General features: G+C 44.6%; 1 protein-coding gene across 1 annotated transcript in view; it reads left to right on the forward strand.

The window, feature by feature from the left end:
* The window catches only part of LOC115462755 (receptor-type tyrosine-protein phosphatase kappa-like), a 230,236-nt gene that overhangs the window by 101,771 nt on the left and 105,952 nt on the right, over positions 1–22,513 (forward strand). The window contains exons 8-11 of the mRNA XM_030192735.1: positions 9,820–10,012; positions 11,073–11,175; positions 15,105–15,360; positions 18,543–18,582. Coding sequence (XP_030048595.1) covers positions 9,820–10,012; positions 11,073–11,175; positions 15,105–15,360; positions 18,543–18,582 — 592 coding nt within the window. The remainder of the gene's footprint in view (positions 1–9,819; positions 10,013–11,072; positions 11,176–15,104; positions 15,361–18,542; positions 18,583–22,513) is intronic.

Raw genomic sequence — 22,513 nt, forward strand, 5'->3', positions numbered from 1 at the left:
CGAAGGGGGGCACCTACAAATGGGTACAGTGGGTTCACCTACAAATGGGTACAGTGGGTTTCGGGTGGGTTTTGGAGGGCTCACATTTACCAGCACAAGTGTAACAGGTAGGGGGGGGTGGGCCTGGGTCCACTTGCCTGAAGTCCACTGCACCCACTAAAACTGCTCCAGGGACCTGCAAACTGCTGTCATGGCTGGCAAAAAAATAATTTTTTAATTTTTTTTTTAGGGTGGGAGGGGGTTGGTGACCACTGGGGGAGTAAGGGGAGGTCATCCCCGATTCCCTCCAGTGGTCATCTGGTCAGTTGGGGCACCTTTTTGATGCTTGGTCGTGAACAAAAAGGAACCAAGTGAAGTCGGCCAAATGCTCGTCAGGGCTGGCTTTTTTTTTTCCATTATCGGCCGAAGCCGGCCATCTCTTAACCACGCCCCTGTCCCGCCTTCGGTACACTGCCGACATGCCCCTTTGAACTTTGGCCGGCCCCACGACGGAAAGCAGTTGAAGCCGGCCAAAATCGGCTTTCGATTATACCAATTTGGCCAGGTTTAGGAGATGGCTGGCCATCTCCCAATGTGTGTCAGAAGATGGCCGGCCTTCTCGTTCGAAAATAAGCAGAATGGCCTGCCTACACAGTTAGCGAGTGCTAATTTTGTGCACACTAAAAACGCTAGCGCACCTTAGTAAACAGGGCCCTTTGGGTGTAAAGTTTTCCTATTTTTGAATTGCTAATAAGCTGAATTACTGGTCTCCGTATCTCAAAAAAGATATAGTAGAATTGGAAAAGGTACAGCGAAGGGCGACGAAAATGATAGTGGGGATGGGACGACTTTCCTATGAAGAGAGGCTGAGAAGGCTAGGGCTTTTCAGCTTGGAGAAGAGACGGCTGAGGGGAGATATGATAGAAGTGTATAAAATAATGAGTGGAATGGATCGGGTGGATGTGAAGCGACTGTTCACGCTATCCAAAAATACTAGGACTAGAGGGCATGAGTTGAAGCTACAGTGTGGTAAATTTAAAACGAATCGGAGAAAATTTTTCTTCACCCAACGTGTAATTAGACTCTGGAATTCGTTGCCGGAGAACGTGGTACGGGCGGTTAGCTTGACGGAGTTTAAAAAGGGGTTAGATAGATTCCTAAAGGACAAGTCCATAGACCGCTATTAAATGGAAAAATTCCGCATTTTTAGGTATAACTTGTCTGGAATGTTTTTACGTTTGGGGAGCGTGCCAGGTGCCCTTGACCTGGATTGGCCACTGTCGGTGACAGGATGCTGGGCTAGATGGACCTTTGGTCTTTCCCAGTATGGCACTACTTATGTACTTATGTACTTATGTACTTATTTTCTAAGTCATTACTAATATAGCAGTAAATGGCAAAGCTAAAGCTATTAGCTTGCATTAAATTTCACAGACATAATAACAAGCACTATTTGCTATTTTAATATGACAAAAAGATGTGTGGGTAGGCAATGGCTCACCACCCTGCTAATAGTCTTGATCGACCTACCAACTAAAAACACATCCGAATCAACACGAACATACCTAAATCTGCACTACCCAAGCTGCAAAGGACTCAAATACAAATCAACTTACGCGTCCAGTTTTTCCTACATTAGCACACAACTGTGGAATGCATTACCAAAAGCCTTGAAAACTACGTACGATCACCTAAACGTCCGGAAAACACTAAAAACTAACCTGTTTAAAAAGGTATACCCGGCCCGATAGCTGCAACACAACAAAACTGAAGTATGTAATGGACGTACCACAACTCTTCCGTTATACGATGCCCTAATGTGGCTGTGCCACATGAACTTTATCTTACCACAACATCACTTTGTATTTGTTCACACCGGAGTCTGCAAACGCCCTCTCGGGTACTATCAGTGGCGTACCTAGGGTAGTTGACACCTGGGGCCGGTCATTTTTTAACACCGCCCTCCAAAAGAACTCACCTTTGCTGGTCTTGGCCTATACAAGCCTGAACCATTCTTATAACAATATGGATTCTACAGCCTGTGACCTGAATAGCTATTAGAATCCAGCTTTCATGCAAAGGAAAAGTACTGCTGAGCTTTGCAAGATTACTTCATCCAAGGACATATTCTTTGTTGCAAACTCGCCCCGTTATCTCCCTGGAAAGCTTGGAGGAGAAAAACACCCATGGCTCTAAAAGAATGGAATCAGGCAAGGAGTTTGCATGCCATTGATAACCACTTCATGGTTATAACAAAGGCTTCAAACCAAAAAAAAACAGCACCACGGGCCTTTAAAAATGGAACACGGTTCTTTAATGAATGAGCCTTGACAAAAAGACCCGACACGGGCCGTGTTTCGGTGACTAGCACCTGCGTCAGGGGTCACAGTAATGACGTGGAAAACTTGGGGAATAACTCGAATATATTTGGATACAGAAAGTGAAAGTACCTTGGTGCTTTGTAGCTTTTACTATATGAGACGTGGGGTAAGGAATAATATATTGTAGAGGAATATATTTGAGTTATTCCCCAAGTTTTCCACGTCATTACTGCGACCCCTGACGCAGGTGCTAGTCACCGAAACACGGCCCGTGTTGGGTCTTTTTGTCAAGGCTCATTCATTAAAGAACTGTGTTCCATTTTTAAAGGCCCGTGGTGCTGTTTTTTTTTTTGTTTTGTTTGGACTTTAGTTTGTACTTCGTTCCCTCTCTTTTGTTATAACAAAGGCTTCTTCATGACTATGAATCTGGCTGGACATATGTCCTCGTCTGTGATTGGTCCACAGGTATCATCTGACGCTTGGATACCAAAGGTTTGGACGGAAGAAAGTTAGAGTTGGAAGGAGAGGAGGAAGAGTTGGGAGAAGAAGAGAGAAAACACCGGAGAATTTGCAGGTGGATAAAAAGCTCTAAAGAGAGCAAGAGACTGATTTTCCTTACACCAGTGAACTGAGTGCCTTGTAACCAACTGACAAGGCCTGCACAGCTTCAACCTCAGGCTTTATCTAAGACTGTACCATTTGCATCCAGATTTCAAGTCTCGGACCTATTCCTGGACTGGGAGACTCGCTGAGGTTTTCAGCTCGAGACTCTGAGGGATTCTACTTCTCTACCACTGGGAGTCTGTGTCAGACAGCAAGTTGAGATATCAGGATATATTACCTATGGTTGGGGATAATTAGTCCTTAGTTGTCTGAGACAGATAGGTTTACGGAAGGAATTTTGGTCTGTGTATTCAGCTAAGTACATAAGTAATGCCACACTGGGAAAAGACCAAGGGTCCATTGAGCCCAGCGTCCTGTCCACGACAGCGGCCAATCCAGGCCAAGGGCACCTGGCAAGCTTCCAAAACGTACACACATTCTACACATGTATTTTGCATAAGACGTGTAATACGTTCTTATAAGAATTATTAGGAATTCAGGATTGTACTGGGTTGTGTAATCACTCCTTTAGTTAGTGCAGTAGGATAATCAGATTGTATTATATATTTTGGTGATAATCTAATTGTATAGCCAGTTATTTTTGTATTTTGCTTGGCACTCTGCTTCAGAACTATTTATATATATTTTTCTTTACCTAACAAATGATAATATATATTCCATCTATGCCAAAAAAAAAAAAAGATATGGATAAGGAAGTGGGGAACTTTCTCCGCGTTATTTGGAGGAGATATACCTTGAAACAGCACTAGTTGCGAAACGTGAATTCATGTCGGTATGAGATCTCCGAGATGAATGAACAGCATTTTTTAAAGTACCTTGATGAAGGAGTCCTGGGTGACGCTACAGATAGAAGCTAAGTGCTTATGTTTAAGTAAAAGAAACAGAAAGAAAAAAATATTGATTTAACTGGTATTAATTGGTATTAAAATTTGTGGATCAAATGAGGAATACCTACCCACCATAAAAGTGCCTGGCTCACAATATTAGCCTGTGTGGTGGTGATAGGAGAATCTGAAGGATCCTATACAATGTAATAAATATCTTTAAATACCTTTGATTATAAATGAAATCAAGGAAACCTTTGTGAGTTGGGTAATACTTGTGTGATATTGTTCATTTTCTAGCACAGCTAGCACGGTTAGCTTAGTAGTGAGCTTCAGAGGTACACCCCTAGACACGAGTCCAGGATAACTGTTTAGCAGTGTTCTGAATCATATAAGTATCTCTGCCATCCCTACAAGTGGTCCATAATAGCTTTTTTTATATATATGGATTTTTCTGAGAATCTTCACATTCTTCAATATTTTCATCAATATTATTTGTGTAAAACTAATGAACATAAGCTTGTTGTATCGTCTGTAGAGGGTTATTAGCACCTGGCGTGAATTATGTTTCGTCGACTCGTGGCTTTATCAAGGATCAACCCCCCTGCATGAAAAAATATATTATTAGAATCAAAAGCATGATGTTCAAACTCAAAACTCTCATAAGTAATAGATTTAACAATTATCATTTTTACTGCCAAGCCATTGTGTGCCGCGGTTGTCTTGTCGTCAAACATGGCAGCAGCTTTTTTACTAGTCACTTTTAAAGTCAGCTGTTTTCGAAAGAGAAGGGCGACCATCTTCCGACACAAATCGGGAGATGGGCATCCTTCTCTCAGGGTTGGCCAAATTGGCATAATCAAAAGCCGATTTTTGGCGTCCTCAATTGCTTCCCATCGCGGGGGCGTGTCGGCACCATAGCGAAGGTGGAACTGGGGCGTGATTAGGAGATGGGGCGTCCTCGGTCAATAATGGAAAAAAGAAGGGCGTCCCTGACGAGCACTTGGCCGACTTTACTTGGTCCATTTCTTTCTTGCGACCAAGCCGTGAAAAGATGCCCGAACTGACCAGATGACCACCGGAGGGAATCGGGGATGACCTCCCCTTACTCCCCCAGTGGTCACCAACCCCCTCCCACCCTAAAAAAGATTTCAGATTAATTATGATGCAAAAGAAATTCCTTTTCTGGATATTTTGATTAGGACATTTTTGAAACCAGTATATACCATAAGAGAACAGATGTGATCAAATTATTACATTGCATGAGTTGCATCGGAGAGTGAGCTGATGTCTGCATTCCTCAGCTGGCAGGGCTGTGAATGGCTCTCGGGCTTTCAAGTGCAGGCTATTGATTGCTGAATGTGAGCACATCCTACATTTCTCAGTCTGGATGGGACTGAAGCTGATCTTCCTAAGGCATGCCCTGGCTTGATTTAAAATAAATATGGAGATGGTCTAAACTCAATGCTGTGTGTATGGCCTTTGGAAGGATTGTTGGATGCAGACTTAACTTCCAGATGGATGTGCGTCTCTGTTTTTTATTTAAAAAAAATTATCAATAGATGATTTTATGCTTTTCTTGGGCAAAATTTCCTTATCTTTTATACACCTAGCTGCAGTCTACAGGGCTCAGAAGTAGTTATTGGAAGTGGGCCCAGCATGTTCTCAACAATTGTGGCGCTGAAGACGGCACTAGTGGGCACACATCTGGTTGCAATTAGCATGGATGCAATTCAGCACCTGTCATTGAGGCAGTGCTAAGGGAACCTGCCTACCTACAAAGATGTCGGTTAGACAGCCGTACTTTTCGGGTGCTAACTTTAGTTTGCAGTTTATGCTCTTTCTGTGCCCAAGTCCCGCTTAATTCCCTCTCAGTAATAAAGCATGGAGTTAATGTGAATTAGTGTAAGCCATCCTCCATGTCACCTCTATAAAAGCTTCCTGATCGTGCTGAAACAGTTAACAAGTGCCAATTCACATGTTTCTTGCTTAGCGCACTTGGTACAACAGTCCAACTGGAGGCTTTTTTGACTACGCTGGTTCTGGCAGAGGCCTATCTTCGTTTTCTATTACGGGCCACGTTTCAACGTTTTTTCCGTTTTGCGGTCTGGGTCAAGCACTTTCAGTTTCAGGCGCTGCCTTTCAGGCTGGTGACTGCCCCTTGTATGTTTACCAAGGTCGTGGAAGGTGTGGAGGTGGCTCTCAGATCAGAGGGCATCTTATTTCATCCTTAGCTGGACGATTGGCTATTCAGAACTAAGTCTATCGAGACTGGTCAGGCCACAGACCGAGCGATACTCCTTTTGCAGTCCCTAGGTTGGGTACTCAACTCACAGCAGAATCGTCTACTGTCATCCCAGTCACTCGGGTACCTAGGGGGTGTTTTGATACTCGTCTGGGTTGGATTCTTCTTCTTCCCCCAGTCTATATTCTCAAGTTGCAGTCTCAATTTCATCTGATGTTGCAGTCCTCAAGGCTGCAAAGAAAGGGATTATCTTCAGGTCCTGGGTTCCATGATGGCTTGGGAGCTCACTGTCAGGAGCAGTATGCTCACGGTCTCTGTTTTCGACTGGAGACCGCTTGTTCGATCAACCTTGTCCATATCATGTCAGACTGTGCCACAGTGGTGGAATATGTATCCATTGGCAAGGGTGGATGAGGTGTCATCAGTTCAAGCAGGTGACAGTGGAGCTACTGCATTAGGAAGAATTGCATTGTGTGGCTCATTCTGTGGCCCATGTGGTGGGCGTTCAGAACATTTAGGCAGTTGAAAAATGCTGGATCCTGGAGAGTGGACTCTCAGCATCGTAGCGTTTCAAGCAGTGGTAGAGCATTAGGAACTTCCGACGATAGATCTTTTTGCTTTCGTGCTCAATGCGAAGCTTCCTTTAGGCTTCAGACGATGAGAAGACCCCAAAGCTCAGTGGGTAGATCCTTTCCTTTGGCCTTGGCCGACTGATCTGCTCTAGGTCGTTCCTCTATTTATTTATTTATTTGCTGCATTTGTATCCCACATTTTCCCACCTATTTGCAGGCTCAATGTCTCTTACATTATGCCGCAATGCTGATCACCATTAACGGAGTAATAATACAGATAGATACTACAATGACAATAAATGAAAATATCAAAGAAATTAGATGCAAAAATTAAGTAACGAATAGGAGGGATAAAGTGAATAATTCGTAGCAGGTGCATAAGAATAGAACAAGATAAAAACGTTCAATAACAATGATGTGAAATAAAGTAACCAGATTGATGAAAACATTTTGGTTATTCTAATGCATTTTAGATATCAAGTCTTTTGTGAAGGATTTTTGTTATAAGTCTCTTTGAATAGATTTGTCTTTAGTAGCTTCCGGAAGGTTAACAGGTTATGGTATTCGGTAGTGCATTCCACAATTGCGTGCAGATGTAAGAAAAGCTGGATGCATATATCGATTTGTATTTAAGTCCTCTGCAGTTGGGATAATGACGGCCTTTCTAGGCCGTCTCAGTCAGAGGATCGAGACATACAGAGGCTGGGTGACTTTGATGAAGTTGGATTGGCCTCGCAGATCTAGGTGCGCTGATCTTTGGTGCCTTCTGGTCAGTTCTCCTCTTCGGTTTCTGGAGTCTATACGTCTTCTGGGGCAGAGCCCAGTGGCTCTTCCGGTTCCAGTTCGATTTTGTCATACGACTTGGCTCTTGAGTAGGCACGGTTGGCAAAGAGAGGGCTCTCAGTGAACGTTGTGGCCACTATGCTTCAGTAGAGGTGTTGGTCTATTTCCCTAAATTATATTAGGACTTGGCAGATTTTTTGAGGCGTGGTGTGAAGAGCTGAACATCACTTAATTTCACGCATCAGTTCTGCAGTTGTTTTTCTTGCAGCAAGATTTTTTTTTTTTTTTTACAAAGGTCTGCCTTTCCCTCACTTGTGGTACAACTTGTCCTATTTTTCGTGGTCGTGCTCAGGGTAAGGCTTTGGCTGGCCATCCGGTTATAACCTGGGATTTTTGTGCAGAGCGAACCTTTTTCATCTTCCTTCCTGGTCGGTTGTTCTCCTCGTTGGCTTCTTAATTTGGTGCTCTCAGTTCTAAACAAGCCCCCGTTTGAACCCGTGGCTTCAAGTACTTTAAAGGACGTGACTTAGTATCTTTGGTGGCTATCGCTTCGGCTTGGCGAGTTTCAGAGCTGCAGGTTCTTTCTTGTAAGTCTCCATTTTTGGACTTCTCTAAGGATCGGGGGGTGTTATGCCCTATTCCTGCCTTTCTTCCTAAGGTCTTGTCACGTTTCCACTTGTCTCAGTTGGTGGTGTTGTCTATGCTTGGTTCTTTGGGATTGGAGGATCAGCATTGCTTGGAGTGTCTTGTTACCTGGAGATTTCTCAAGCAGTATTTCAAGTCTACGGAGGAATTTCATGGAACAGATCGTCTGTTTCTTTGGATCGGGGGTTCGCGCATAGGGGTTCATTGCTTCTAAGTCTACTGTTTCTCGTTGACTTACAGAAATGATTGCTTCCACTTATCTGCTCTCCGAAAGCCAATACTGGAAGGAGTGAAGGTGCTTTCTATGAGAGGACAGATGGCTTCTTGGGCGAAGCGTTTTCTGCTACCTCCTTTACGGTTTTTTAAGGCAGCCATTTGGTCGTCTTTGCATACTTTTTCAAAGCATCATAGGTTGGATGTGCAGTGTCATGAGGATGTGGTTTTTCGATGCAACCATTCTCTCAGTGGGGTTACTTGGATCCCTCCCAGGTTCATACTGCTTTGTTACTTCCCATCAGTCACATTCTGGACCGGTCCGGAGAAATTAGGCCTTACCTGCTAATTTGCTTTCCTTTAGTCCTTCTGAACCGGCCCAGATCCCTCCCTCAGTGTATTCTGTTGTTCTGCTGTTGGGTTCTTCGTGGAGCTGCATTGCATGTTTGCTGTTCTATTATTCAAAAAAAAAACAGGATGCAGCAAAGAAATAAGTGCTCTGCCTGGAGTGGCATCTTTGAGAAGCACGTTCGATATGAGGCACAGGCTATGTTGGCGATGTGCCGGTGGCTGCTCAGGCCAGCGGATCCACAGACAAGGTTCTACTCCTTTCCTTCTGCTTTGTTACAATAATACTGGATCTTTCTCTAGCTGGCAAGGTCTCTTATTGGCCCTCTCTCTAGAGTCACAGTTCTCAGTCTCCACCTGCTGGAAGACGTGCACAACCCATCAGTCACATTCTGGGCCAGTCCGGAGGGACTAAAGGAAAGCAAATTAGCAGGTAAGGCCTAATTTTTCCATAGTTAAAGGAGACACTTAAATCCAGGGCTGATATTCCAAAATAAAATCTTTTATTGAATAAACGTTTCTGCAACATAAACAGCCCAATGTCAGCAATTTCAGACAACATGAAGAAAATAAGTTATGTTCCTTTACTGTGGATTTAGGCTCCCTCTAGAACTTTTGTGAGCCCCCTGACTCCCAAGTTCCCATTTGGCACCTTAGTCTCCAGACCTTTGGTGGATGCCTTGACCTGTTTTCTCCTTCTACTCCACACAGCAAAACTACTCCATGTTTTATTTTGTTTGATTTCTATTGATAAACTCCACACAGCAAAACTCTTCAGATCACTACTCTAGGCACCCCCGTGTGAATCCTCTGCAGAGTCCTCCGCACTGCCAAGCACATTAAAGACAGAAATACAGCTTCTATTTTTCCTCAGCCATGGCTCGACTTAGGGACAAGTGACTTCTTTCTCTGTCTCCTCTCTAAGGTTCTTAAGGGATCTCCCAGTGACAAGAGCCTCTCTTGCTCCTGACTTCATCCTCACTGAACACTTTCTAGTGCAAGTTCTCATGACACACCACCTCAAGAACTGACTGATTCTCCTTAAGGACAGCTCATCAAACCTTCTGGACTGTACCAATGTGGTTACTCCTGTGAGGGTCCACCATGGCAAATGGACTAGTCCATTCTACCTCTACTATGTTACTTATCTGTCTTATCTGTGTCTATACAGCACTGATACCACTATATAAATAATGAGTAATAGTAATGATTAAATGTACTTATTTTTTAGCATATACCATTGGTAATATATTTTGTCTCCCCAGTTGAAAATTAAAGCCCGGCGAGACTACAATTTAACATTTACTGAGCCAATGTCTGTCGAAGTAGGAGCATCAGTCACTCAGTATAATCTGCCAGTGTGGAAACATGGAACAAACTACACAGTGGAAATCCAGGGTCTGACCTCAGCCGGCTTAGGAGAAGCTGCTCAGCGGATGTTTGAGACTGAGATTGCAGGTGTGTGATAGACAGAAAAACATGTTTTTAGACTTGATCAGAAGATCAGCAGGGATGGAAAAATTGTTGACGTCTGGAGAGAGCGTAATCTCTCATTATAATAGGTGCAACGGAGCCAAGTACATGAACAAATGACTGTATCTCAACTCGTCATGAGTTGCAATCAAATGCTAGTGAGAGTTTGGCTCATTCTGCTCCTGTTAACAGGTAAGCAATATCATTTTCCAAACAAGAGGGAGCATGACAGAGAAGGCACAAAATTTGTGGTGAGGCTTGTTTGCAATGCAGTATAAGGAAGGTCTAGGACCAGAAACAGAAAAGATGGTGGAGGCAACAGGAAGAAGAGAGAAAAGAGGCAGGATCAGCATGTGAAGGTGAAGACTAATTGGAAAGAGTTTCTCCCAGGTCACTAGTCAAGGCTGGCAGAGAGAGGAGAGGCAAGGTGCTCAGTTTTGAAGACCTTGAAATATTTCCCAGACCCCAGAGGGTTACAGTGACTTGCCCAAGATCTCAAGGAGTCACACTGGGATCTGATTCTCAGCCCAGTGCTGTAACCACTAGACGATTCCTCCACCCTATAAATAGGGATTAAGCATTGACCAGGTTTGACAGAGAAGAAGTGGTAAATTGTATAGCAGAAAACCTAGAGATAAACAGAAGAAATGTGAAGGTACAGGAAGAGACCAGTCATGGGTGACCCTGACATCTCTGCATCAGAAAAAGGAAGGGCAATAGAATCAAAAGTGAGAAAACCCAAAAGGGGGCAGAGGCGGCAGGGATGTCAGAAACCTCTAATTGCTGAGAAGAAACTAAGTTCTAATTTGAAGGCTTCAGCATAAAATGGTGCAATTAAATCCAGGACCTCCCAAAGAGGCAGATAGCACTCACTGTCCTTCTCTCACCCTTCTCCCCCCTCTGAGTGTGATCTGCAGTAGTATGCTAAATAGTCCAGTGTATGATGCCTCCTCCCCAAAGTTCTCATCTAACCATATCATGCTTTGTATAACATTCTGCAGAGTTCCACTTACTGTCTGTGTTTGTGTCTTGATTGTAATCTCAGAACCGAACATCAACAGTGACCTGAAGGAATCTAATATCTCACCCTCAGGAAGAACGGTTAACCTTTTCATACCCTGGATATCGGATCTCAATGGACCAATCAGGTAGTTGCTTTACTACTGATCTGAGACCCTGAAACCCACTCATGCTATTATTTACTCTGAAATTAATTAAGGGAATTCTGTGTATACAGTTACAGATTAAGTTACAGTTTAAGCTTCTCCTTTTAACCTACAAATGTACTCGATCTACAGCCCCTCCCTACCTCTCTACCCTCATCTCCCCTTACATTCCTACCCGTAACCTCCATTCTCAAGACAAATCCCTCCTGTCGGTACCCTTCTCCACCACCGCCAACTCTAGGCTCCGCCCTTTCTGCCTCGCCTCACCCCATGCCTGGAATAAACTCCCTGAGCCCATACGCCAGGCCCCCTCCCTGCCCATCTTCAAAGCCTTGCTAAAAGCCCACCTCTTCAATGTCGCCTTCAGCACCTAACCATTATACCTCTATTCAGGAAATCTGGACTGCCCCTACTTGTCATTTTGCCCATTAGATTGTAAGCTCCTTGGAGCAGGGACTGTCCTTTTGCTAATCTGTACAGCACTGCGTAACCCTAGTAGCGCTCTAGAAATGTTAAGTAGTAGTAGTAGTAGATTGAATATACTATACACTGCTTATTAGCTCTTGAAATGTTGGAATTTAGGCTTTATTTATCATTGGAATCCATTATGCATTCTGTTTTCTGTTTCCCTTGAATACATTTTACAGTTACAAAAGCTGAGATTTACACACATCCCTAAATAACTATAACAATAGAAGTCAGAAAAAGATCTAAGGTCTTCCATTTCTTAAATCTAGCTGGAATACCCACTGAGATACTGTATAATCAATAGACTGTTCATATTTTTTATACAATAAAATCAAATTCCACCAAAGATAGACATTCACGTGAGAATTATCTTCCCAATGCGAAATAATCAATTTTAAAGCTATGGATATTAGAAAATCAAGCAATAATTTATCATAAGTACATAAGTACATAAGTAATGCCATACTGGGAAAAGACCAAGGGTCCATCGAGCCCAGCATCCTGTCCACGACAGCGGCCAATCCAGGCCAAGGGCACCTGGCAAGCTTCCCAAACGTACAAACATTCTATACATGTTATTCCTGGAATTTTGGATTTTTCCAAGTCCGTTTAGTAGCGGTTTATGGACTTGTCCTTTAGGAATCCGTCCAACCCCTTTTTAAACTCTGCTAAGCTAACCGCCTTCACCACTTTCTCCGGCAACGAATTCCAGAGTTTAATTACACGTTGGGTGAAGAAAACTTTTCTCCGATTTGTTTTAAATTTACTACACTGTAGTTTCATTGCATGCCCCCTAGTCCTAGTATTTTTGGAAAGCGTGAGCAGACGCTTCACATCCACCTGTTCCACCCCACTCATTATTTTATATACCTCTATCATGTCTCCCCTCAGCCGTCTCTTCTCCAAGTGAAAAGCCCTAGCCTCCTTAGTCTTTCTTCATAGGGAAGTCGTCCCATCCCCGCTATCATTTTAGTCGCCCTTCGATAGCAAAGTTTGAATCACAGTTGCCAGTGAATAGATTAAACAGCAAAGGGGAAAGGACAGACACCTGTGGTACTCCACAATGAAGCGCCTTTTCCTGAGATGAAGAATCAAGAGTAACTACTTTAAATGTATGATCCCTTAGAAAAGAGGAAAAAAACCAAATAAGAACTGAACTGATTCACTCTATGGTCAGGAGTCTGGCAAGAAGTAACATATCATCAGTAAGATCAAATGCAGTGGAGGTCCAAGGAAACTGCGAGGGCTATCTCACCCTTATCTAAGTGTGAATGAATTTCACTTAGAATTGAAGCTAGGACTGTTTCTCTGCTGTCCCTGTTACAAGTCAATGAGGAGACCTGGAGCAGAATTCACACTCGTAGGAGTCTGATAGGAGCCACAGTGTGGGGCTGAACTGAAACCGTCCTCTTATTTCACCTGAGCTAGAATTTCAACCGGTGGCCTAGAGGTGAAAGTCTGTATAATACTGTGACCATTCCCCTGGGTCATTCAGTCCCTTCTAATAGCTCCTATAGGGAAGGAAATGGATTTAGGCTTTAACTCGTACCTGTTTCAGTAGTGAGTTACATTCAGGTACACAAGGTATTTCCCTGTCCCTGGAGGGCTTACAATCTGAGCTTGTACCTAAGGCAGCCCAAGATCACAGGGAGCTGTAGTAGGATTTGTACTGGGCTGCCCTGGTTCTCAGTTCCCTGCTCTAATCATCAGGCTTTTCCATAACAACAATTGGATGTCACACAGTGTGCAACTGTTAGCTGTTAATACAGCATTTTTCAACCAGTGTGCCACAGTAGGGCCATAAGTGTGCCGTGGGTGTTGAGGGTCAAAGATTTATTGTCTCTAGTGGTGGGCAGGAGTGAGCAGTGATTCATACAGGGTTGCCAGGTGGAAAATTTTTTTCCAGCCTAAAGGAGCCCAAAATCCAGCCCAAAACCCGCCCAAACTCAAACCCCGCCCCTGACACCCCCGCCCCCCGCGTCATCACCCCCGCCCCCGCCGTCATCAACCCCACCCCCGCCGTCATCGGCCCCGCCTCCCCCGTCATCGGCCCCGCCTCCCCGTCACTAACCCCGCCTCCCCCGTCACTAACCCCGCCTCCCCCGTCACTAACCCCGCCCAGAAACGTCATTAACCCCGCCCACCGCGGCCGAAAAAAGCCGGCGAAAAAACCGCAAAAGCCGGCGAAAAAACCGCCCCGAAGCCAAAAAGGAGCCCAAAAAAACGCAACCCGCCGCGGGCAAAAATTTCCCGCGGCGGGTCGCGGAAAACCGCCCACCTGGCAACACTGGATTCATACAGCCTGCTCATGTCAACCCCAGAGTCTTCTCTCTGATGTAACTTCCTGCTTCCACCTAGGCGGGAAGCATCAGAAAAAAGGCTCCGGAGTTGGCTTGAGCAGGCTGTATGAATCGCTGCTCACTGCCGCTGACTGCTAGAAGCAAAAAACTTTTAAAAAGGTACATGGAGGGGGGAGTGGTCAAGAGAGACAAGGAAAGATGCCTGGTCATGGCTGGAGAAGGGGCAGGAGGGAGAGATGCTGGACTATTTGTAAGGGTGGGAGGGGAAGAGAAGATAAATGTTGGACTATTTGTGAGAATTCTGTCCAGATTTCTGCAGCTCGACTTATTTTCCGCCAGAATCGTTACGCCCACACTAGCCCACTCCTCAAGTCACTTCATTGGCTCCCTATCCGCTTCCATATACAGTTCAAGCTCCTCTTACTGACCTTTAAATGCATCCACTCTATGACCCCTCACTACCTCTCCTCTCTCATCTCTTCCTACATCCCTCCCCGTGAACTCCGCTCTCTAAACAAATCTCTCTTGTTGTCCCCCTTCTCTTCTACCATTAACTCCAGACTTCGTTCCTTTTTTTCTTGCGGCACCTTAGGCCTGGAACCGTCTTCCCGAACCCATACGTCTAGCTCCTTCTTTACCTGTTTTTTTAATCTATGCTCAAAACTCACCTTTTCACTTCTGCCTTCGGCTCCTAACCGTTACTCATTTGCCCTCCTCCTCCCTGTTCCTCTCTACCCTGTAATTCCCTTCCCTTGCCTGTATTGTTTCATCTGTCTGTTTCTACCTAGATTGTAAGCTCTTTGAGCAGGGACTGTCTCTGTATGTCAAATGTTCAGCGCTGCGTGCGTCTGGTAGCGCTATATAAATGCTAATAGTAGTAGTAGTAGTAGTATTAGTGGGGGAGAGAAGGTAAATGCTGGCCTATTTATGGAGGAGTGGGGAGAAGGTAAACTTCGGGATGGTGTGGGGGCTTGGAAGAAAGTAAAATGCTGGACCACATGAGGGGGTGTGCTTTGACAATTTTAGCACTATGTAAGTGTGCCGTCAGATTAAAAAGGTTAAAAATCTGTACATCAATGGATGACGTCACCCAGCCAGTTAACATCATCTAGCCATTAAAAAAATGATGTTTTAATTTTCCAGCGAGTATCAGATAATTATAACCCATGGATGGAACAGAAGTGAGGATGACCTGTGTCAGCAGCAAGACTTACCGTCATTCAATGACACCCTGAATAACCTGGCATATATCACAGCAGCATTTCCTGCATCTAACGTTACTGACCAGAGATGGTTCACCATAGGAAATGGAGATTATTGTCATGGTCATTACAATGCCCCCCTCAGCCCTGGCTACAACTACACAGCTTTTCTGAGAGTCATCAGTGTGTGGAAGCAGGTATAGTTTCCTTCTTTGAGATATGACCGCACTGTAAATTCATTACCAGAATGGTTCAAAGCTGCTGTACACATTCACAAATTTCTTTTACACCTGCTCTTATTCTTTCCGTCTGCTTCCTGTTTTCATCAGACAGACACCATTTATAACCTCTTGCGTTATTCCATCCCATGACAGTTACATTAGAGCCTCATCACGCATCTTTGAGCTGTGGCTTGTGAAAAAGGAAAGTGGAGGGTCGGGTCTAATTTTCTAGTACAAATACTGTATATCAGAGGAGCTGACAGAGACCTTCATGTACTGAGATCTATAGTGCAGATACTACACAGGGCCAGGGCTGCCGAGAGGGGGGGGGGGGGGGGGGGGGGGCCAAAATTCCCCAGGCCCGGGCCTCCAAGGGGGGCCCAGTGCCGGGGTCAGGCCATCGGCGCTGCAGTTCCCGGTCTCACCTGCCTGCCTCCTCGGCTCCGGGCCCCTTGCATTCAAAGCGGCAGTCACAGATTGCCTCCCTTCCAGCCTTCCCTCCCTGTGTCCCGCACTCGCGGAAACTGGAAGTTACATCAGACGAGGGCAGGACACAGGGAGGGAAGGCCAGAAAAGAGGCGATCTGTGACTGCTGCCTTGAATGCAGGGGGCCCGGAGCCATGGAGGCAGGCAGGTGAGACCGCGGACTGCAGCGACGGGGGGGAGCGACGGGCGGCAGTGGCAGGGGGAGCGACGGGGGGTGGCAGCAGCGGGGGGGGGGGGGGGGGGGGGGGAGGCGGAGGCGGGGCGGCCTTGCCCCGGGTCCGGCCGAGTCTCTCGGCGGCCCTGCACAGGGCCACTGATAAATCAGAGTGAAGGAGGCTTATTCTCTGTCAGTGTGCTGTGTTTGGAGGATGGGTACATTATAAAAAACGTTGTCAACCTGCACTTCTCTGGCCACTTTAGCCAACATAGTAACATAGTAGATGACGGCAGAAAAAGACCTGCACGGCCCATCCAGTCTGCCCAACAAGATAAATTCATATGTGCTACTTTTTATTTGTACCTGTCCTCTTCAGGGCACAGACCGTATAAGTCTGGCCAGCACTATCCCCGCCTTCCAACCACCAGCCCCGCCTCCCACCACCGGCTCTGGCACAGACCGTATAAGTCTGCCCAGCACTATCCCCGCCTCCTAACCACCAGTCCCACCTCCCACCACCAGCTCTGGCACAGACCGTATAAGTCTGGCCAGCACTATCCCCGCCTCTCACCACCAGCTATGGCACAGACCGTATAAGTGTGCCCAGCACTATCTCTGCCTCCCAACCACCAGTCCCACCTCCCACCACCAGCTCTGGCACAGATCGTATAAGTGTGCCCAGCACTATCTCTGCCTCCCAACCACCAGCCCCGCCTCCTACCACCACCACCAACTTCTAAGATGAAGCTGGATGAGCTTCCAGATGTCAGTGCCATAAGTTGCTGTTAAAATGGGGTGAGATGCCACAGGGATTAACTCCAGTCACATTTTAGCAGTCCAGAAGAATATTTTTATCTGGGGAAGATCACTGATTGACATTCCACAGTATCACCACAAAAAAATGATAAATGTTTGAGTTAGATTGAAGAAAGATGAGCTGAATGGCCTGATGCTCCTTTCTAAAAAAAATGCTGTTAGTGCTCCAATTTCAGGTGACTCTTATGTCCTACTAGGGTTTTAATTCCTTTCTCTGCACGTTCCTGAACTGATTTTTTATTTCAGCTTTTGCATCAGTGGAGACTGTGACTTCTCATGAGATATTGCTTGAACAGTGATTTTGCTTTCGATGTGACATTTGCTGCTTCTCTACCTCTCTGCTAAATTAACTCCTTCTAGCAGCCTGGTAGCTGAACAATCTCAGAATGATTGGACCAGGTGTGTGTCTATCTGTCCATCTCTCTAACTTATAATTAAGGGGTCCTTTTACTAAAGTGGGTAAAATTTTGCAGTTACTGTACCTTACTACTACTACTACTTAACATTTCTAGAGCGCTACTAGGGTTACGCAGCGCTGTACAAATTAACGAATAAGGACGGTCCCTGCTCAGAAGAGCTTACAATCTAAAGGACGAAATGTCAAGTTGGGGTAGATGAGATTTCCTGAGAAGAGATGAAGTGATTAGGTGCCGAAGGCGACATTGACATTAACGACATTAACATTCAGTAAGTGTATATATAACATGACAACTATTAGCATTCCTTTTGCAGGTCATGTGTTCAAAATGTCCATTGAGCACATGTCTGTTTAGGAAGTGCTAAGTGGACCTGGCACCACTGTTCTCTCTAAGCTGACCAGGAGTCTTCCACCTACAATCCTGCCAGTGGGAGGGGGGTGCTGTTTTTCTCTAAGCTGACCAGGAGTCATCCACCTACAATTATGCCAGTGGGGGGGTGCTGTTTTTCTCTAAACTGACCAGGAGTCATCCACCTACAATTATGCCAGTGGGGGGGGGGGGGGGGGTGCTGTTTTTCTCTAAGCTGACCAGGAGTCCTCCACCTATAGTTCTGCCAGTGCGGGTGCTGTTTCACTTTCACATTTTCAATAGTGAAGGCAAGCGCTGTAGAATTCTAGAGGACCTGCCTGTCTCTAGTAATTGAAAACACAATATGAAGCACCGCCCCTACTGGCTGTAGTGCAGTTGGGAGGACCTTCACTCTGCTTAGAGGGAACAGTGACCTGCACCTAACTGCAGAATTGTTGATTACACACACTAACTGCAATGTACTGTCCATGCCCCTTCTCCACCCATGCCCCACCTAGTTACACTCCTAACACAAAATGACTTTAACAAGTGAATTTCATGCAAAAGCAGTTACTGCATTTGTATTCCAACAGTTAACCATGCCAGTTCGCTTGTTAAGTGTCTACCGCACTTTAGTAAAAGGGACCCTGTATTATTTTTTATTAGAGAGCAATTCATGGCAAAAGAACATGTTTCTTAAAAATGAAATCTTCGTACTATTAGTAAAAACCATGGATGGATCAGTTGTTTTCTGATTACTTTAATATGATTATAGATTACATTACATCTAGGGATGGGATGGTGAGAATTTGTCTTCCAGAAACCTCCTGACCTAGACATTGACACGGGTTGATCAGACAGGTTGTTACACACACCTTTATTAGCTTTGTACAGGTAAATACTTTAACTGGATATGTTTTTTTTTCCTGAAGGACAGAAAAGTCTCCTGTGCATCTTATGGATCTTTTGTCGGTAAGCAAACCTAGGGCTTTTGTTTTCTGCATATCACATTTCCCTGTTTTGTAATCTTTTGTAGCCTCTTTTGTTCAGGAATCTGTCTTTTATGAAGTCACTATTTAAAGGGACTCTTCCCCCTTTCAAGTCTCAGACATAAACAGAGCCACCGCACACACATGACAACGCAGAGGCATACCCACTCACACGCATACACATACATGCATCCCATCACACACACACAGCCCCTGCTGGTATACCCCTTTCCTTGAAGTGAGTGAGTTCCCCAAAACTCTGAAAATTTTTAAAGAAAAAATCATTATATGTAATTTTCTCAAATTTTATAGCATGGCAGGAATTAACTCTGTCCTTGTGCAACAAAATAGAGCAAAACAGTGAAGACGACTCAACAACAATGGAGGACTCTTCAAATAAGTAAAACTGTTTATTAAGGATGATGGAGAATCGACACAGCTGTATTTCGGCCGACTAGGCCTGCATCAGGAGTCTGTTACAAAGACCATAATAAAATGATAAATAAAGTTAATTAATAACAGAAAAGAAATAAAATTAAATCATGAATATATGAAACAACTTGTTACGTAAAAGTTGAAAAAACATAGAAACGTAAAAACAAAAACTTTGACACAGTTATACAAGTGTGAAGTAAGATTTTACACGAAACTTCACATGACGTGTGTCATAAAACTCTAATGAAGTGATATTATGTTAGCAAAAAACAGGAAAGATGCACATGCATAAATTATAAGATATATAAAAGTAAGTTCCTTTTATATTAGATAAAATCATCCACGAGAGATCTTAGCTCTAAAGAGAATAGTGAAGGTACAAATATCGCATGCTTTTCTACAAATGATAGAACAAAGAGTTTTGTTGTAAAATTGCCTGGATGTTACATATATCTCTATATATAAAAGGCACCACCAACGTTCTAAATGAAGCCTCCAGCCAGAAGTGTGAAGCTGCAGAGATATCCGGTTTCCCCATGAGTGTCTGCCCCGCCCTCGCTCTCTCTGTAACACAGTGAAGGAAAACAGCACAACACGAAATTGCTCTCTTTGTAACAGTGAAGGACTGGAGGAGGGTTGGGAGAGAGGGCAGACGCCTTCACTCTCTCTGTAACACAAACAAACACAGCACAGCAGGAAACTTAACACTGAAGGACTGGGGGGGGGACGGACGGACAGAGAGCAGAGGGGACGGAGAGAGCAGAGGGGAAGGGAGAAAGGGCAGAAGGCAGGGACACACACACTCCCACATGCACACTCTGAAGAAAACCTTGCTAGCCCCCGTTTCATTTGCATCAGAAACAGGACACCAACCGGGTACCCTAGGGGGCACTTTTAAAAATAAAAACAAAACATTAAAATACCTCCCAGGTGCATAGCTCCCTTACCTTGGGTGCTGAGCCCCCCAAATCCTCCCCAAAACCCACTCCCCACAACTCTACACCATTACCATAACATTTATGGGTGAAGGGGGGCACCTAGATGTGGGTACAGTGCATTTGGGGGGGGGGGTTGGAGGGCTCCCATTTACCACCACAAGTGTAACAGGTAGGGGGGGGTTGGGCCTGGGTCCACCTGCCTGAAGTGCACTGCACCTACTAAAAACTGCTCCGGGGACCTGCATACTGCTGTGATGGAGCTGGGTATGACATTTGAGGCTGGCATACAGGCTGGCAAAAAAAGTTTTTTAAGTTGTTTTTTTTTTGGTGGGAGGGGGTTGGTGACTACTGGGGGAGTCAGGGGAGGTCATCCCCGATACCCTCCGGTGATCATCTGGGCAGTTCGGGGACTTTTTTGGGACTTGGTCGTGAAAAAAAGGGTCCAAAAAAAGTGGACCAAATGTTTGCTACAGCCTCCCTTCTTTTTTCGATTATCAGCTGAGGGTGGCCATCTGTTAAGCACACCCCTGGCACGCCCCTGTCCCGCCTTCGCTACCCTTCCAACACACCCCCGGGAACTTTGTTCGTCTCCGCGACGGACTGCAGTTGGGGGCACCCAAAATCGACTTTCGATTATACTGATTTGGGCGCCCACGGGAGAAGAGCAGCCGTCTCCCGATTTGGGTCGAAATATGGCCGCCCTTCTCTTTCGAAAATAAGCCTGCATGTCTACACATCGTGCACTTCCCACATACTGTGCATCCAGAAATAACTTCCTCCATAAATGTTACTTCTGGTAATGTCGAGGGAACGAGGCACTCTTTGAAGTTCCTGTTTCTGGAGTATGCTATTACAGGTTGCTTATCTCTGAAACAAGGATGGGTTTCCAAAATATGCCAGTTCTTCATAATTATTTTGGTATGAAAATCGAGAAAATTTCAAGGTGCAAATCAAATCCGGTTTGTCCCTTTTTTTCAACGAGTCAATAAATCACTTCTGTCTTATGTTCTTACTTTATTTAAACTCTTAATAATACATTCATTGGGGAAGCGTGACATAGATGCACTTTATACCTACAGATAAAAACACTTATCTTCATTTCCAAAGCGTTCATAACCAGAGCTTAAAATCAAATCTTCCTTACTCACAGTTTTTAAGACTTCGACACCTAGTGTTGATGTGCTATATTGTCAGATATCCATGTCTCCGTTTATACCATTTCTATTTTGTATCATTTCTTATTAAACAAAATAATTTTGTTCTATGCAAACCCATAAGCTTATGTGTCTACATGTTGATTTATGAGATTATATTTCATTTGATATTCCTTAATAGATATCTCAAGTGGATGAGTTTATCTAATTTAAAAGGTACCTACTTTTATATATCTTATAATTTACATATGTGAATCTTTCCTATTTTTGCTAACATAACAACATCACTCCATTATGTGAAGAGTCGTCCATTGTTGTTGAGTCATCTTCACTGTTCTGCTCTAAACTGCATATCCGTGCGGGGGATTTGTTTCTTTTGTGTGTACATCGATCTTCCTTGTGCAACAAAATACATACAGGGTGTACTTCAAATGGTGAAACTGTGAGCAAGATATAATTGAGTTTAACATAGAACTGTACCATGTCCATAATGCAAATCCCTGCACTCCTGAACAATTTAGTTTTCGCTCTACAAACCCTCACCATCCTCCCCTTCATATGGTACCAAGATTCCTTTCCTTTCTGAGCACACTACCAGAACCCTCATCCACACTCATCACCTCTCACTTAGACTATTGCAAGTTGCTTCTCATAGGTCTCCCACTTAGCCATCTCTCTCCTCTTCAATCTGTTCAAAATTCTGCTGCACGAGTTATATTCCGCCAGTGTCATTATGCTCATATCAGCCCTCTCCTCATGTCACTTCACTGGCTTCCTATCCGTTTCCACATACAGTTCAAACTCCTCTTATTGACCTGTAAGTGCATTCACTCTGCAGCTCCTCAGTACCTCTCCCTCTCATCTCTCCCTATATTCCTCCCCAGGAACTCCATTCACTGGGTAAATCTCTCTTATCTGCACCCTTCTCCTACACTGCTAACTCCACCATATGCCTGGAATAGACTTCCTGAGCCGGTACGTCAAGCTCCATCTCTGGCCATCTTCAAATCTAAGCTAAAAGCCCACCTTTTTGATGCTGCTTTTTTACTCCTAACCCTTATTCACTTGTTCAGAACCCTTATTTTATCATCCTGACTTTAATATTCCCTTATCTCTTGTTTGTCCTATTTGTCTGTCCTAATTAGATTGTAAGCTCTGTCTAGCAGGGACTGTCTCTTCATGTTCAAGTGTACAGCGCTGCGTACGTCTAGTAGCGCTTTAGAAATGATAAGTAGTAGTAGTAGTAAAAGAGACATCACTGAAATCCTTTATTTTACTGAATTTCCAAAGGCAATTTGCCTACCGTAGGCTGGAGACACCTGTTCACTTTATCATATCCATGTTGCAATGGGGTATCTCAAGACCCCCAAGACAGATTTAATGCAGG

The sequence above is a fragment of the Microcaecilia unicolor genome, chromosome 2 (assembly GCF_901765095.1).
Source record: "Microcaecilia unicolor chromosome 2, aMicUni1.1, whole genome shotgun sequence".
Taxonomy (NCBI): Eukaryota; Metazoa; Chordata; class Amphibia; order Gymnophiona; family Siphonopidae; genus Microcaecilia; species Microcaecilia unicolor.